Source organism: Sminthopsis crassicaudata, chromosome 6, assembly GCF_048593235.1.
Source record: "Sminthopsis crassicaudata isolate SCR6 chromosome 6, ASM4859323v1, whole genome shotgun sequence".
Lineage (NCBI taxonomy): Eukaryota > Metazoa > Chordata > Mammalia > Dasyuromorphia > Dasyuridae > Sminthopsis > Sminthopsis crassicaudata.
In genome coordinates this window covers 160,203,157-160,221,680 of record NC_133622.1, presented here as the reverse complement: position 1 = coordinate 160,221,680, position 18,524 = coordinate 160,203,157, and the positions used below count along the sequence as shown (strand labels likewise).

The 18,524-nt window shown below is 36.6% G+C and overlaps 1 protein-coding gene across 4 annotated transcripts in view; it reads left to right on the top strand.

Annotated features, from left to right (window-relative positions):
- SHROOM3 (shroom family member 3) overlaps positions 1-18,524 on the top strand; it is a 231,061-nt gene that overhangs the window by 158,050 nt on the left and 54,487 nt on the right. For all 4 annotated transcript variants that reach the window (XM_074274300.1, XM_074274299.1, XM_074274298.1 and 1 more), the window contains one exon: positions 2,846-2,965. Coding sequence is in view for 1 of the 4 variants with exons in the window: in XM_074274298.1 (XP_074130399.1) it covers positions 2,846-2,965 (120 nt within the window). In the remaining 3 variants the exon portion in view is untranslated. The remainder of the gene's footprint in view (positions 1-2,845; positions 2,966-18,524) is intronic.

Sequence of the window (18,524 nt, the reverse complement as noted above, 5' to 3'; positions counted from 1 at the left end):
GATGATGACAATAACAATTTTCTTGATCTGCCTCATCAAAAAGTGAAGGGCACAGTTTGTTAGTCTTCTTATTCCCCAAACATCCCCCAACCCCCCATTTGGCTGAATTAGGGTAGAGTGGAGAGTAGGAAGTTTAAGAGGAACCTGGCTGACCCAGTAATCTACTTTGGAGATTACTGCATTCCCAGGATGTTTCTGGCATCCCTGCCTTTTCTACAATACTTCATGTCCCTCCCAGTAAAATGGAATACTCCAGCCTGGGCATTCAAGAAAGAGTTCATTTCTATTCTCTTTCATTATAAAGATTTAGATGAGATGAAAGAGTTAGTAGAAGGACTGTCCCACAATCCTCTGGCTCCTCTCAATCATGGTATCCCTACAAGGAGGGGCCCACATTCATGTCTTCTCTTCAAGGAGAAGTGTTTATATGATGAATACCATCAACACTGAGAGCCATAGGGAAGTTCTTTGAGAACAAAAACAAGAAAAGCTCCCCAGGGCCAACGCCAAGAGAGGGATATAAAGAAAAACCAATCCAGGAAAGGATGGGAGGTGACCTTCAAGGACAGGTTGGTTAGGAGCACAACTAGGGCACCTAAGAATGCTGAAGCTGCAGGACTCTATTACAAGGGTGAAAATGCATTTGTTTCCATTGGCCACGAGAAGGTTAAGATTCTTTGCCTGATCTATTGGAGAAATGGAAGAAAGGTGTCACTGGAATGATGGAAGGGTAGATTTAAATAGACACAAAGAAAGCCTGTCTCCTACAGCATTGGAATCTGAACCATCTGAAGTAGCCCAAGCTCAGAAATTGGCAGTGATTTCTGGGTTGCAGCCCTATTGAAACGAATAAGGGCCCATCACACCATGCCTCTGGGTCTTAGCTTTCCTTGGATGTAGCCAGCAAGAATGATGATGCAAAGAGAAGGGGAGAGAGAAAGGGCATCAAGTAAGGGGGAAGTAAGTCAATTTTAGGAAAGAAGGGAAGTGAAATAGAAGGAGCAAAGGAAGAGTGGGAGAATGAGAAAAGAGAAGGAAAGAAAGGAGAAAGTGAATGAGAAAGCTGAATGAAAGATAAAAGAATGAGGGAAGATAAAAAGAAAAGCAATTATCAGCAGAGCTAGTTAGTATGGCTTTAAATAATAAAGATGGAACATAGTCTGGTAGAGACAAAGACTTGCTTGTTATTAGTTACAGGTCTGGTTGTTTGGGTTAGTGAAACTGGTTTTTCATTTGTTTATATAGATGCTAAATCACAGGTGAACCACCCTCTAAGGAATAACTCATTTCTCTGTATCCTGAGTTAAGAATCTGTGATTTGCTCTTTTGAGGGAAAAACATACTACCACCGCACATTTCTCCAAGGATAAGGAGTAGAAAGGGGGGGCTATTGACATTTATTATTAATAGGTTTAAAAAAAATTTCTGAAGATAACACATACACACACACATATAATACACACACACAAATTGCTGTTATATGGGGAGAAAAACAGTACAAGAGAGGCGTGAAATCTCCTTTCTCCATTTTTGTTTTTAGAATATAGAATAAATTTTAAGATTTTTTGTTTGTTTTGCTGAGGCAATTAGGGTTAAGTGACTTGCCTAGGGTCTCATGCCTAGAATGGTTAAGTATCTGAGTTCACATTTGAACTCAGGTCTCCCTGATTTCAGGGCTGGTGCTCTATCTACCACACCATCTACTTACCCCCATTTTAAGTATTTTTTTAAAAAATATTTTGAAAATTGTATATATGACCCCTAGACCTGTACTGTCTGTCACTGGGCTCTTTTCTGAACATTTTTAAATGCTTCAGAGATGCTTTTTCTTTTCTCTATTTTTCTAAACTACCCTCTCCTGAGCTCTCTTCCTCCCACCCCCAAGGGGGAAATAAGACCTTGTTGTGACATATATAATGCATATGACTTGACTAACATTTATTTAAAATACATCCCCATGAAAGCCATGTCTGACAGTGTTTGAGAAAATAAAAATGACCAAAAAAATGTCAAACTTAATTTTTAAGATTAAATTTTGGTTGTATTTAATAGTATCCGAAATTATATAAAGAATAAATTGTTATTTAGACAATAGATTAAATACAAATTAAGGAAGCTTTCCAATGGATAACAACAAAATGAAAATGATTTGCTCACTTTTCATTCAGAAATTATGTTCACAATAAACAAAGGAATAAGGCAGTATATTTACCTATGGTGAAAAATAAATCTGTATTTTGAATCAATTATTTCTCTGTCAGGAAGGAAGTAGGTACCAAGCTATTATAGATTCTCCTGTGATTGGTCATCATATTGATAAGAATTCTCAAGTCTTTAAAGTTCTTTAAACTTTAAAAAACCTTAACGTTCTTTTTTGCTATTGTATAAGTTATTTTTAATCTGTTCAATCTACATCAGTTCATACAAATCTTCCCAAGTTTTTTCTGAAACCATCTTCATTACTTACAAGCACCATTGCATACTATCATATTCATAAACACTAATTATTTCACCCATTCCCTAAATGGATGGTCATTCTCTTTGTTTCTAGTTCTTCATTACCACAAAAAGAACTGTACTTGTGGCTCCTTTTCCTATTTCTCTAATTTCTTGGGAACATAGAAGTGCTATTGCTTCTTCAAAGAGTATGTCCAGTTTAATAATTTGGAGAGGTTGGGGGAGGAGGGAGGGAACATAGTTCCAAAAGCAATGGCTTTTTCTTCCCTACATCATATGACAAGTTTCAGTGTATAAGCTTAAAACAAATACGTGTTCCTCGAGCTCTGTGGCTTCTTTGTCTTATTCTGGACACTTAGCTAGCCTCTTGTATTTCTCCTTTTACCAGGAATGCTGATGCAGACCAGAAGCCTGAAGTTTCTCCCCCTTGCAGCCCAAGGTCTTTCAGCTGTGATTTCCAGCACAGGATAGCGACAGATGGAGAAATCCAACCGATTTTGAGGAACTGGTAAGAAACCCAAAGAGATATTATTGGTTGCACCTTAGGAAAAGTGCCATGATTGATTGTTAGAGACGATTAAGAGGAAATGGGGTCAGAATGAAGACCATGGGATTAGAGTGAGGAAGCCAGAATTCTGAGGGTATAAGAAAATGCCCAATGAATCAATTCAATGTGAATTTAATATGTGCTGAGCACTGTGGATACAAAGAAAGGAAAAAAAATTAGTTCCTGTCCTCAAGAAGCTTTCAGGCTGATGAGGAGATCTCAAACCAGTGAATATGAACCATAGATAGGATAGAGATAGGATAAATTGTAAAGAATTAGCAAAGGGAAGACACTAAGATTAAGGAAAATTGGAGGGACTTTTTCTTAGGGCTGAGGCTCAGAAGTACAAAGAAAATCTCTGAGGCCAGTAAAGGGCATGCTAATTTTAAAATACAGAATATTGGGTTAGCCCAAGGAGATTGAAGACTGTCATATAGCAACCTGACCCTTTCAATAGTTATTGCCCTCTTAGAACTAAAAAGAACTACAGTGCTTCAGTTCAGAAGATTGTGGGTCTGGAGTCTTGAGGAGGCACTTGGATTCAGTGAGTGCTAAAAAGGGCTAGATTTAGATTCAGAAAACCAGATTCAAATTCTTATTTATTAGATTGTTTAATCTCTCTGGGTCTCAGTTTCATTTTCTGCAAAAGGAAGTGTTTCACTAGGAGTTTAGATGATTTCTGAAATCTCTTCATACATACATATACAAAAATGTATATGATATGGATCATTCAACATCAAAGTGCTCTGTATGAAGAGGTTAGAATTTCAGGATTTCTGCAGAAAACTTCTGCTATGTGAAAGGGAGTCTAAGGTATCAAAGGTGTTTTTTTCCTTCCTGGTCATCTATAGGTTTTAGGGAGAAAAAAATATTCAACAAATACTTAGAATTACAAAATGTTAACATTAAAAGAGACCTTTGAGCAAGGATTAATCTCTTTTAAGTCATGAAGCCTTTTGGCAGCCTGGTGAAAGCAATGGACCTTTTCCCAGAATAACATTGCTAAGTACATAAAATAAAATATATAGGATTGCAAAAGAAAACCAGTTCTATGGAAATGTAATTATCAATTTTTTTTTTTTTGGTTGGTTGGGTATTTTGAAGCAATTAAGATTAAGTTACTTGCCCAGGCTAGTAAGTGGCTGAAGCTGAATTTGAACTGGGATCTTTCTGATTCCAGGTCCTCCAAAATATATATATTTTTTTTTTAGCATATAGCTTTTTGTTTTTCCAAATACCTGCAAAGATAGTTTTCAACATTCACCTTTGCAAAACTTTGTGTTGCAAATTTTTCTCTATTCCTCCCCCATCCTACCTCCCCTAAACAGTAGACAATCCAATATAGATGAAACATATGCAATTCTTCTAAACATATTTCTATATTTGTCATGCTGTGCAAGAAAAACCAGATCAAAAGGGAAAAAAAAAAAAAACATGAGAAAAAAAAAGCAAACAAAACAATAGATGTGAAATTACTATACTTTGATCCACATTCAGTTTCCATAGTTATCTCTCTGGATGCAGATGGCTCTTTACAAAATCTATCCAAAATAGTTTTTTTCAAATGAAAACGCTCACAGCTTAAGCATACCCACTTAGAGATCATTTATAAAATCTCATTTTACAAAAATATTGTATGATTTTCCTCACCAAACTGAAGTGATCTAAACTGGAATTTTCATGGTGTTTGCTTTAATTACTAAAATTAAATGTATTTCTTAAATCAAGAAAGAGATCCTAGTGACCAGGACCATGTAACTCAATGTAGTTACTGCATTTTATCTAACACTTGATCTTGGATCTAGTCTGCTGAACCAACAGTGTGTTAATCCAGGTCAGTCATTGAGACAAGTCAGATGACCTATTTTACTGTGTCATAAGCTATTATTTGTGACTTGAAAATGTTGTTCTACCACACCAGATCTGAGCATTTATTTCCATATAGTTCATAGTCTAAACAGAAAGCATGGATACTTTCTATTTAAACTGTCCAGTAGAAAATAACAGAAAATGAATGGGTAGCTGAGAAAGATGGAAGAAGTTTACATTTTGTTGCTCTAATTTTGTAAATTATCTGTATGCCAGGAACTGTGGAGAGTCTAAGACTTGTAGCTCACAATTTAGAAGGTGAGGGGTACGGGGCTGTGCAGTGTCACAGTGTGTTATAAAGCCTTTATTAAGTCTTTGTTTTGTAAAAAGCTCATGTTAGCACTAAGGGTACAAAATCAGGAGCTCATATTCGAACGAGGGAGGCAAAATGGAAATAGAGGCATACTCAAGATAGGAAGAAGAAATTTGAGATAATCTCAGAAAATGAGGTTTCTGGTAAAAGATAAAATTTGAGACTTAAAAGGAAGTTTCCTTCCAGTTGGAAGGCATAATCTTAGAAGGAAGAGAGAATGGAGTAGGAGGAAAATGGTAAAAATTGAATTTGAACTGAGTTTTTAAAAAATCAAGAGATGGAGAATCACGTGAGGGGAACAAGAAGACCAGCAGTTGGATCCTAATAAGCAAAGTGTAAGAAGATAGGAAAGATATGATGGGATTTAAATACCAAAGACTGGAGTTTATATATAATATCTAAGATATATTTTATATATTCTGATGTTAATAGGAAAGCACAGAAGTTTATTATTAATAAGAAAGGACTTAATGTTCACTTTAGAAAAAGTATTTTGTCAACTGGGTGACAATTGAAACAGAGAAGAGACTTGAGGTAGGGAGACCAATTAGAATAGAAGATTGTTGGAGTAGTCAAAGGGAGAAGTTTCTATAAGAGGGTGACTCTCTGAGCAGAGATAAGGGTAACATAAGAGAGATGTAAAAAAATGACAAGATTCAAGTTTGGCCTTTATTGGTTCAACAGTGAAAAGCTACTGAAGAGGTCAAATAGATATTAAAGATTTCTCTGGCAATGATCGGTGCTGCTGGAGAGGTTGGGGAAAGGAAGGCACACAAATAATGGTTGAGTTATCAATATAGATTTATACTCTTATATATCATCCCATTATTAGGCAGATAAATGACCTGTGAGACAGCACTTCTCATTGTAGAAAATCCGAAACTACTAGATGGATAATTGAGTTGTTAAGCAAATAATGGCATACAAATGGAACCAGAATGAGATAGGTTCTGTTCCCGCCTCTGACCTTGTTACCTAAGTAATCTTTGGCAAAATCCTTGCCCTCCCTGAATTTAAGGGATTTGGACTCAGTGGCCTGAAAGGTCCCTTTCTGATTTATGATTCTTTAATTTCTCCTGGAATTATTGCAAAGTAAGACAGCAGAACCAGGAAAACAAAATACACAATGACTATAGAAGAAAAAGATAAAATGGAAAAAATGAAAATAAAACCTCCAAGGGTTGTATAATCATGATGATCCAATCTGGCTCAGAAAAGAGGCAGTGGTGGAGGATTATGAATATGGAATATCAAATGTACTCTTAAAATTGATGTGGTGACTGGCTCTTAAGTTTTATTACAAAAAGTTGGCTTAATGGGGAGGCAAAGAAATATTCAGAAATGAGGATAATGTAAAAAACAATAAAAAATAAGCTGGAATTTTTTAAAGGGATAATTAAAGCAGAAGAGACAGTTAAGAATAAAAATAATTTAGAAACTGATCACTTGTGGAGTTCGAGTAAAAAGTTGAAGATTTTGCCCACAAGTGCTTAAGAAAGTAATGGTGCTGTTAATAGAATCTTGAGAGTTGCTTGAGAAGACCAAGATTGTAAGAGAGGAATTGAGCTCCCAGTTCCATTTCATGCTAAGAGAAACACTAACTTCACTAAAAATTGGTGAATTCACTCATTCTAACTCAAGGAAGTGCAAATGAGTAGGTTAAAGTCTAAAGTACTTATTTTAGACCAAGCCTTAAATGCCTTGAGGACTATAAAATCCAATTACAAACCACTTTACTCTTTACCAATGAAAAGATTGCATTTTTGAAAGATTCAAGATTAAAATAAAATGCCACTCTATTCTTCCTGCTGTGACTGCAGGAAAACTATAAGAAATCCAGAAAACAATAAGTGCTGGATTATTTTCCTTCCCTCCAGGCTAAATTCTATGTTATTTTCATTTCCAAATTCTTTCCTTCCCTCACTCTGGTGAAGGGAAAGGGAGGAGCGGGAACTGCCCATGTAAGGAATGACCGTTGAGCCTTCCAAAATGGCTAGACTTGGTAGCCATTCTTCCCCATTCATTCCTCCTCTACAATACCCTGCCAATCTCACTCATGCTACTTGTTCTTTTTTCTATCTACTTCAAACTAATTCAGCCTCAAGCATAATTTTTTTGGTAGGTGGTAGGTCATCACAGAATGCAGAACTACTAGAAAAGAGTGTTTCAGACTTTTGCATCAACAGCTATGACAAGGTTGATACTTGGTGTTGGGATCAAATTTGTGCTTGTTAAGTTGAATACAATAATGGCTTTGTAGTAGGGCAACCCTGTTGTTGGAACTTTGTACAGCCAACTGGGGATCAGAAGACTGGTATCCTCGTTTTGCCTGTATCCTAACTTCTTCCCCTCCCCCCCAGGCAATTGGGGTTAAGTGATTTGCCCAGTATCACACAGCTAGGAAGTGTTAAGTGTCTGAGGTCCTCCTGACCAATACACCTATTCACTGAACCATCTAGCTGGTTCTAGTGTCCTAACTTCCTCTGAGCACATCTTTTCAATTCTAGATTTCATTCTCCTCATCTACACTGAGGAATATTTGAGATTATTATTATTTGAATATTTGAGATTAGTTAATCTCGCTAAGAACCTTGCAGCTTTAACATTCTATGTATTCCAATGATCTCCAAACGTTTTAAAATCATGCACCCCATTAGTAAAATATATTTGAGCATATACTCCCGGTACATTTTTATTTATAAATTGTGCACAAGTATACTATTCTCAGAAGCTAGGTGATTCATTGGGCTGCTCAGCTAGTGGACTCCTTGCCTACTATATCTTCAATTTACATATAGGAATACTGAGGCTGAGAGGTCATATTATTTGCTCAAGACCACAGGACTTAAGCAGGATTACAAACTCAGGTCCTCTTGACTTCAAATCCACCCTTCCTATTTCATTACTTTAAGTCTTACTGGGATGACCATTTGGCAGTAAACTTTGACTGTGACAACTAAGGGCATCATAGCAGTTGGTGAGGACAAAGCAGAAACATGGGCTGTCTCTTTTCCTAGACACTAAAAAATATGGGCCTTTTAGCAAAGAAGAAATTTAAATGGCAATTTCTTATTGAAAATATTATCAAAGGTTCCCAATGCAGGGATCTCCAGTTTTCCCATTCTCAGCTCTCCATTTCCCTTTGGGAACAGTACCGTGAAATTGAAGCAGACAAGAAAGAATGAGAGAGGGGCCCTAAAGAAGCCAGAGCCCCCTCCAATGTCACATTCTTGTTCTCTGAGTAACAGCCAGCCAGACAGCTGGAGCCATGTCAGAGGGGCATTGGTGTTTGGATATAAAATCCCACTAGTCTGAACATTTTCATTTATTTTTTTAATAATAATAATAATAGCTTTTTATTTTTCAAAATACATGCAAAGATAGTTTTCAGCCTCCACCCTTGCAAAATCTTGTATTCCAGATTTTTCTTGAACATTTTAAATCATGATATGTCTTGATCAGTCCTGAAAAGGGATGTAATGGGAAGTGACTATTGTGGAAGAATTTTTAGATGCAGCAGGACTTGTATGAACTTGTCATCTTTGGATATATCTTATACATATATAAACTGTTTCCATGTTAGCTTCTCTTTAACAGAAAGGATAGTAACCGGCAAGTAAAAGCCTAATAAAAACTTGTTGACTGAATGAAGGTTACTTCCCATTATTCTGTGGCTTTAAAATTTTTTCTCAGATATTTGTAGAATCACTACTGGATGAAGGTCTATTATAATTTATAATTTGTGTATCATCCGTCAGCATCTAATTGACTTTTACTCATTTCTGAATTATAAGAGTACCATTTAGCAAGGCTAGCAAGTTCCAAGTCCCATGATGACCTCTGCTCATGGAATAGGAGAGCAGGGCATACTCACACAACTGGCTGCTGCATATGAACTCCTGCATATTTGTTTAGAACATTAGATTGCCTCTTATTGAGCATTGAAGGACACTCATTGTCAAAGTGGGGACCACAGTGAGCTGCTCACATGTATGGTCAGTAACTATCCCTACATTCTTAGTGAACTAACTTTGAATGACTCCTTTTACCACTCTGTAGAAATACTAATTGGTCCATCTGCCTTCTGCCTGAGTGGACTTGTGGAATTATGGTATCACTGATGGAATTCTAGATTTGGAGTTGGAAATACTTGGAAACTTCTGACAATCATTGTTTGATGATGGGCAAGTCTTCACAAGTGCTTGGATCTTTGTCTTTCTCTGTAAATTTAAAGTTTGTATTACCTAGACTTAAAGTCCCTTTCAATTCTAGATTCACAGTCCTAAGACATCACTTCTCCCTCCCTTCTCCCCAAAGAATTGGAGGTCATTTGGGAGCGATATTAGAATATTACTAATCTTGTCATTCTTAGCTGATTGTTTATGTGCATGAACAGTATCTTAATTCCTTGCAGTGATTCTGACAGTTGAGGAAAGGGAGGAGAAGTGAAGAGGAAATAACCTTATAACTATGCAGAGTTATATAGACTGTAGAGGGAGAAACCAGCTGTAATTGGTACAGTCCAAGTATACAAGAGCTACCTGAATGCTTCTAAAGCACACAGACGCTATAATTCCCACCTGATTACTTTCCTCCAGAAAGAACTAAGACATCATGTGTTTGTTGACTCCCTGTCCATTAGATGTTCCTAATTATGAGAAGCCTGTGAGCTCTCATTGCTGGGCTCTGCCACGCCAGGAAAACAGCACAGCTGTTACTGACCTTGTAACAACATAGTCAGGAGTGCCCAAGACTTTGGGCAAGCTCGTAGCATGGCCCTCCACACAAGACTTGCCCAGGGATGTAGAAAACTCTGGAGAATACAAGCACAAAGAATGCCCTCCTCTCTTTCTCTTTCTCCTTTCATCATAGATATTCTCCTGCTGCAGTGTAATATGCCAGCCTAGTTTAGCACCTGCTCAGAAGCTTGGCTGCTTTTCTGTGATGCTTATATGTAACCTAATAACAAAAGACAGGTGGGTCTCTTCATCAGGGCCACTGGCAATGACTGCTGCCTTCCTTTCCACCCAGATAGCTTGCCTTGGATCCCTGTTGGTACAAACAATCATATCCAAGATGACACTCTTCTACCTTGTTAGGATAGAGATGACATAATTGTCTTCTGGGACTCACAAACTGGGAATAGAGCATATGTTTACCCTAAAAATAATCCCTGTTCATACTTCTGATTTTAGCTTGAGGAATGGATTCATATTTCCTTGCCTAGAGGAAAATGTAAGTACTGCATAGTTAAGGTTCCGTAGGAATGCTGCTATGATATGTCCAAAGAAGGAAATGGCTATTTACTAGGAAGGATGGAACATTTTCCTCTTCAGAGTTTGCATGGATTGAACTCGGTCTGTGAAAACAGACTTTCTCAGATATTTATAGAATAACTACTGGATAAAGGTCCATCAGCCATTTTCTTTTTTTTTTTTTTTTTTCCTGAGGCTGGGGTTAAGTGACTTGCCCAGGATCACACAGTAGGAAGTGTTAAGTGTCTGAGACAAGATTTGAATTCCAGTCCTCCTGAATTCAAGGCCAGTGCTCTATCCACTGAGCCACCTCGCTGCCCCTAAAGGTCCATCAGAGTTTAATTTGACTATCAATGTCTTACTTAGTTTTATTTAGTTATTCTTTGTTTAGTTCATGTCCAATTCTTCATAATCCCAAGTAGAGTTTTCTTGGCAAAGATACTAGAGGAAATTTCTTTTCTTTCTCCAGCTTGTTTTACACATGAGGAAACTGAGGCAAAGAGAATTAAGTGTGACACAGCTAGTGAGGACAGATAAACTCAGACCCAGCCCCATCCACTGAACCACCTAGTTGCCTCCCTTCAATATTGAAGCAAGACTTAATTATTTCTGAATCAGAATAAGAGAACCATTTAGCAAGATTTCAGAAGTGAAGAAACTGTAAAGGATTGTTTCCTAACTAAGCAATTTAGTATAAGGTGTGAGGTTGTGTGTATTTTGATGCACACACTCAAAACAAAAAAAATTGACAAATTTTGAACAATATCCTCCATCTAACAGTATTTTAAATACTCAATACCTTAATAAAAGTTAATCATATGTTATTTTAATATAGTTTAAAATATTCAATATTTTAATAAAAATTAAAGTCATACATTATAAATTAAAAACCACTTCATTTCACAGAGTGATCCAGAGAGGTGAAGTGTATTCACTTCATCTAATGATGATTACAATTTTAATAGCTAGCATTTATTTAGAGCCTATTATGTGCCAGGCATTTTACACATATGATTCTGTTGATCCTTACAAACACCATGGGAAGTAGGAGCTCTAGATGAGGAAATTGAGATAAATAGGTGAAGTGACTTGCCCAGAGTCACACAGCTAGTAAGTATCTGGAGCTAGAATTAATTATTTTTAAGGTAAGCATATGCTCTATTCTCAATATGAGAGTCCCAGAAGACGATTATGTCTAGTCCATCATGACAATGTAGAAGAGTGACATTTTGGATTAATCTATTAAGTCTTCTTTCCTGCAGGCCGGTACTCGACTACTATATCATCTGTCTTTCTTGAGAACAAACTAATATTCTTCCTGTGCTTGTTCTAAATCTGGTATCAATTATTCAAATTCAGTTTCCTTGACCCCAAGCTGGTTACTCTGCTCTCTGTGTCAACTAGTAGCCTCTTAACTCTCCACTGACCTTGCTGCCATAGTTTTTATTTATTTTCAAAGTCTTCTCAAGATCTCCACTCTGCCTTTCAGAGGGGCCCAAGCACCCAGAGCTGATTATGGACAATCCAGCAAATTAATGAGAGGGCATAATAGTTTACTGATAATATAATAGCTTACTTAGTATTAATATTACTTAACATTACTGATTAATATTTCAAAATACTAAGGCCTAGTCCTGATCAGTATTCTAAAATACTAAGGCCCAGTTCTTACAAACTGCCACAGCTGCATAGACTCTTATCTTTAGCTACCTTGTTTCTTGGAATTCTTAAAAAACCAAGGACCTTTTTCAAAACTTTCTCCTGTGTGAGAGTATTATATTAGTTCCCAAGTTTGAATAAGACCCTTTGCCCTCATGGAGTTTTCATTTGGTGGGAGAATGTTAAGTACAGATAACTCTTGGACTTTGAAGAGGTCCATAGTCCTACCCATGGGAGAAACAAGGGAAAAGTTGTTATTAAAAGAATCAGGAATGGCTTCAATTGGGTAGTTTCCTGAATGAATACTTCAGAGTTCCATAATTTAATTTGTGATTATTCTCTCCATAAGGCAAGTCATAACTCCTTTATAGATGAATGGATAGTTTCATGAGTTACTACAATCAAAAAAAAAAACAAACCACTCAATCTCCTGGTGTCATAAATCAGGCTGGTTCATATGTGACAAAAATGCAGTACATCCTGATTCTGTCCTTGAAGATTCTGCCATTTGGCAGGATTTCTCAGAGACTGGATTTCATAAACCACACTGAAATAACAGGATGAGACTGGGCAGGGAAGAAAAAAAGGTTGGACTCCAAACTTGACACTTTTAAACTGATTTTGTCCCTTTTCTTTCATCTTCATATGGTCACATAGAGTATGGAACTGATATAGGTCCCCTACCTCCCACAATATATCACTATATATCCTATTTATATAGATATAAATAAATATATATAATATGTTTATATGTGTAGTATGTTATATGTTACATATATATAGATACTACATATATGTCATATATAGCTATAGAGATACTTTGTTAGATATATAGAGATACTATATATGCTATAATATAATCTAACATAATTAGAATAATTTTTTCGAATGAATATCAAATAGAACATCTCTATTCTGCAAGTAGTAATGTACTGAGTACTCTCCAACCCCAGACAAGTTGAACAAAATCAGTGCTTGCCCACTAAAAGAGGAGATTGAACCCTTTCTTCAGAGTTCAACCCAAAGGCGCTTAATGGATAGAGCACTGCCCCTGAAGTCAGGAGGACCTGAATTCAAATTTGGCCTCAGATATTTACTAGCTCTATGGCAAATCACATAATTCACATAAATTCATATTTATGGCAAAAAATGGCAAATCACATAAATTCAATTGAAGAAGTTTTTATTAAGTTTTTACTATGTGCCAGACATCAGACTTGGTGTTAAGGACATAAAACAATTCCTGAGTTCAAGAAGCACAGGTGCAAATGGGGAGAAACATAGAAAGAAATATAGCATAGGGGCGGCTAGATGGTGCAGTGGATAGAGCACCAGCCTTGAAGTCAGGAGGACCCGAGTTCAAATCTGGCCTCAGACACTTCCTAGTTGTGTGACCCTGGGCAAGTCACTTAACCCCAACTGCCTCAGCAAAAAAAAAAAAAATATATATATATATATAGCATAAAATTAGAGAAGTTGTAACTCTGGTGTTCTTGGTAGCAGATCTTAGACCTTCCTGAAAATTATCAGACATATTACATTAGCTTCTGAAAGGCATGAGCTCTTACTTACTGGGGACCAACATCTCAAAAGAATTCCAAATTGTCTGTCTTAGTTGGAGGGGAAATGTACAACGCCCCTTAAATCTCTAGATTCCTATGTTATCCAGACAAAGTATAAGCATCTCCAGAAAGTATAAACAGAAAGGGAGAAACAGGCAGCTATTTCTGTGGAGTTTTCTCACGTGGGGCCTGAGACATATTTCCCCAACTCTGTTGGAAGCTTTTAAAAACTCCAGCTGAAGACTTCCCCAGACAGTGTCATTTTTGTGTGTGGAGGAGGTTACAGTCCTAGCCTGGGAATGCACTGAAAGCAGTTTTCTGCTTTTCCTGTGAAACATTTTGCCAACCAGCGTTTTTCCTTCCTCTTGATCAGCCCTTCTTTATCCACAAGAATAGAGAATGCACATTTTTTTTTCACTGAGTGTACTCATTTAGCATCTGATTAACTCTTCTTGGGGAGGATTGATTCTGAACATTTTCCTCCACTGAGAGCTTGAACTGGGCTGTACTGAACAATTCTCAAGTTGGCTGGGGACTGGGGGCTGGAGCTGTCATTCCATCCTCAGGCTAACACATTCAGCACAGTTGAGGCTGGCTGACTGGAATTGCTGAGAAAGCTTCTCTACCCCCAAAGAGGGGCAAAATAGGCCCGAAAGATGAGAGACAGCTTCTCTGCAACACCTGACGGTCATATTGACATGTTGGACAGAGGGCTGTTGCCAAAGGTGTTTGTGTTTGCTGTCAGGTAAGCTTTGGGCATTGGGTTTTCCCCATTTTCTTAATTTTTTTTTTTTTCTGAGACAGTTGGGGTTAACTGACTTGCCCAGGGTCACACAGCCAAAAAGTGTTATGTGGCTGAGGCTGAATTTGAACTCAGGTTCTCCTGACTTCGGGGCTGGTGCTCTATTCACTGTGCCATCTAGCTGCCCCTATTTTCTTAATTTTTACATATTTTAGGCCAAACAATAACTCAGAGCAGCTAAGAGGTCTTTGCTAAAACATCTTCTTAATGTCCATGATGTATTTTTAAAGGAAATATTAAAGAATAATGTACCCAGAATACATATTACATATATAGACATAGAATATATACAGAATATATTTCATATATATTTACACATATACATACAGAATGTTCACACATTTCAACTAAGACTTGAGAGTTTTATTCAGAATATTTATAAATAGGAAGAAAGAAAAATGTTTCTTTTATTTATTAATTTTATAGTTATAAATTTTTTTTGACAGTATATATGCATGAGTAATTTTTTTATAACATTATCCCTTGTATTCATTTTTCCAGATTTTCCCCTCCCTTAGATGACAGACAATCCCGTACATTTTACTTGTGTTACAATATAACCCAGATACAATATATGTGTGTAAATAACCATTTTCTTGTTGCACGTTAAGTATTGGATTCCGACGGTATAAGTAACCTGGGTAGATAGACAGTAGTGCTAATGTTTTACATTCAATTCCCAGTGTTCCTTCTCTGGGTGGAGTTGTAAGAAAAATGTTTACATGATTATTTTGTTGTATCTTTGAAAGGAATAACAAGTTGTACATAGTGGATTTGCATTTTCATATGCAATCATCTTTTTTATTACACTACTAAAGAAATGCTTGTTTTAGTCCATAATTAAAAATAAAATTTAAAGGGAAAATATTTAGAAATAAATGCCCATGCATTGAGTCCAGCTGTCTGCTATTCTAGGTATTTCTTGTTGCTTCCTGGGTTGAGAAACAGTCACCCTTCCTTGCTCTCCTCATAAGAACAGAACCTCTGATGTACATCCTGTTCTGAGCTCCAGGAGTTGCATTTAGTGCATGATGTTTACTTTAGCATTTCGCTTAGAGACTTTGGCATTGTTTCCCTGAGGAATCTGAGAGGAACCAACTATCATCTTGTTTCTCCCAGGTGCCAGGCACATTCCTGCAGCAAAGGTCACTGAGTCCTTCCTTCTGCATGGCCACTTAGAGTAGAAATAAAGGGAATCTAGCTGAGATACCATCTTAAACTTCATAAGAGAACAGAATAGTCTGTCTTGTTGAACCTTGGAAGTAGATGCAAACTCCAGATTGTGGTGTAGTGGGGACTCTAGAGCTGGAGTTGGGACACCTGGCTCTGCTCCTTCTAACCTGGGAGACTTCAGAAAAGTCACCTCCCAGCCCTTGGGATCTCATCTGTAAAAATGAGAGAGCTCTGAGGGAGATCATTTCCCAGGTCCCTTTGCAATCCAAATCCTATGAATCTCTTTCTCATACTGTTGCTTTTATTAAATTGAGCTTTGAGGTCTTTCCTTTCCCATATTCACATGAATGTGATAACCAGGGATGATTCCTTAAAATTTCCAGGTAGCCAAAACTTTTTTTTTTTTTTTTTTTTTTTGGAACATCCAGCTTAAGGATGCTTTTACTTCTCAAAGGGAAGCATACTGTATTACTGAGCATAAGAGCAGCAGGGGTATCAGCAGTGGTCACGAAGCTGGTTTTTCCAGTTTTTCCTTGATGTTTGTTCACTTGAAAGTAAATGAGGAAGCATTCTTTTAATGTTCAGTAAGAGTTGTTCTTTCCCAATATTATCATGATAGCTGGATATATGTGTCTTCTTTTTAAAAATTCTTCCATGGAAATCTTGCTCTCATAAATACTCCAAACTTGCAATTTGCCCATCATAATAACATAGATTGAGAGGTAGAAGAAACCTCCTCTGATCCAAGTCATCTGTTTTACTGGTGAGAAAATCAAAGAGAACCATGTTGTTCAAAGTCATAGAAGTGTTGAGTCTGGATTTGAACCTAGGTCTTCTGACTGTAAAAAAGTGAGAACTTTTCTTATGGCATAATTCTAAAGAACTCCTGTGTTTTTAAATTTTCACTAGGACAACTTAATATTTTCATTCAGGATTCAACTAGATTAAAAAAGTTTCATTTCATGAATAATCATAGCCCCTACTTTTTCTTTTTGCTTTTGTGTGTTGTCTTTATCCATTAAAATGTAAAATTTTTGAGGGCAGAGATTATCTTTCTGCTTATAAGCAGAAATGGTTATGTTTATGTATATATGTGCTTAGCTCCATGTGTACCTTGTAGTGTTAACAAAGTACCTGCTTTCAATTATGATCCTCTTTCTGTAGCTGATCTTTCTTTCTTTATGACAATCATCACTTTTCCACTAAAGAAAAAAGAAGTTAAAGGGAGGGAAGCCATTTAAACAAAGTAGATTCATGAAAGAATAGGGAAACTCTTTTAAAACTCACAAAGGAGACCATACCTCTGACTTACAAAGCCCACTTTAAAAATATATGTTTAGGAAAGTTTCAGTATCTTTACTTACATTTTTTAAAAATGTGAATCTGTAAATTGGCCTTTGTGTTCCCATAAAATCTTTAGAGGATGGACTCTGAATTTATGTACCAGTGACAGAATGTTGTGTGCTATATCCTCCTAAACCCCAAATTTAGGAGGGGGGAGCCAGATCATGGTATTTGTTGTCATTTTCAATCCTGCCTGTATTTTTTGTGTCCCCATTTGGGGTTGTTTTAGCAAAGATATTGGAGTGGTTTAATTTCCTTCTCCAGTTGATTTTCCAGATGAGGAAATTGAGGCAAACAGGGTTAAGTGACTTACACAAGGTCAACCAGCTACTAGCTGAGGCCATATTTGAAGTCAGGAAGATAAGGTTTCCTGACTTCAGATCTCCTGTGAATCTATGCTTTGATTTAAGGAACTATAAAAATGTCTAATGTCACTAGGCTAAGTACAGATCTTTGGGGCATACCACTAAAGTCCTCCTTCTAAGCAGACAGTGACTATTCTTTGAGTCCAGCCCATCTATTGGTTCAGATTCAACCAACTGGTCACATCCTTCCTTCTTTTCCACAGAGAAATTTTGCCAAATGCTTTTTTAAAAATTTGTGCATACCACTGTGCTATGCCATTCTCTGGATTGAATGAAATCCCATGAAGAAAGACAATAAAGTTCATCTGACACAATCTCTTAGTGCATCTATGGGAGCCCATTGTTATTACCACTTCCTTTTCTTTAAAAAAAAAATTATTTTGAATTTCACAAACTTCAACAATCTTTCCTTACAAAAAGCAGACATTTTATGACAAGAAATCATAACATAGTTTTAAAAATACATATTAAACTTAACACAATAGTTCTAACATTTCCCTACTTGTCTGTGCCCCAGCTGGATTTCCTTTTTTTTTTTAATTTGCTTTTTTTGAAATTCCATTGATTTCTTTTTGTATCACTGAATCTCATTTTCCCTATAATTCTACCTCCTTCCACAAAAATAGAAGTTCTCTCGTTACAAAAATGTATTTATACCTACAGAATCCACAGGTTGACCATGTCAGTAAAAACTTGTTTCATTCGACATCCCCAGTTCTTCCCCTCTCTGCCAAGAGGTAAAAAGGATGAGTCATTCTTTCTTAGACTTCTAGAATCGGGATTGGTCATTACATTGATTAGAATTTTTAAGTACTGCCAAGTTAATTTTCCTTCACAATGTTATCATCACTATGTAAATTGTCCTCTTCATTATGTTCACCTCACCCTTTGTTAGTTTACTGAGTCCTACAGATTTCACTGAATATGACCCTATCATCATTCTTAAAGCATTCCAGCTTTTTGTCATCTTTGACAGTCCAATGGGAATGAGGTAGAACCTCAGGTCTGTATAAATTTTTCTTATTTGAAGCATTTTTTCATATATTCATTCATCGTTTGCTTTCCTTTTTTTGAGAATTGCATGTTGCTATTTGACCATTTATCTATTGAGAAATGTTTATTGATTTTAAACTTTTGTAAAGTTCTCCTGAATGTCATAGATATGAGATATTTATAAA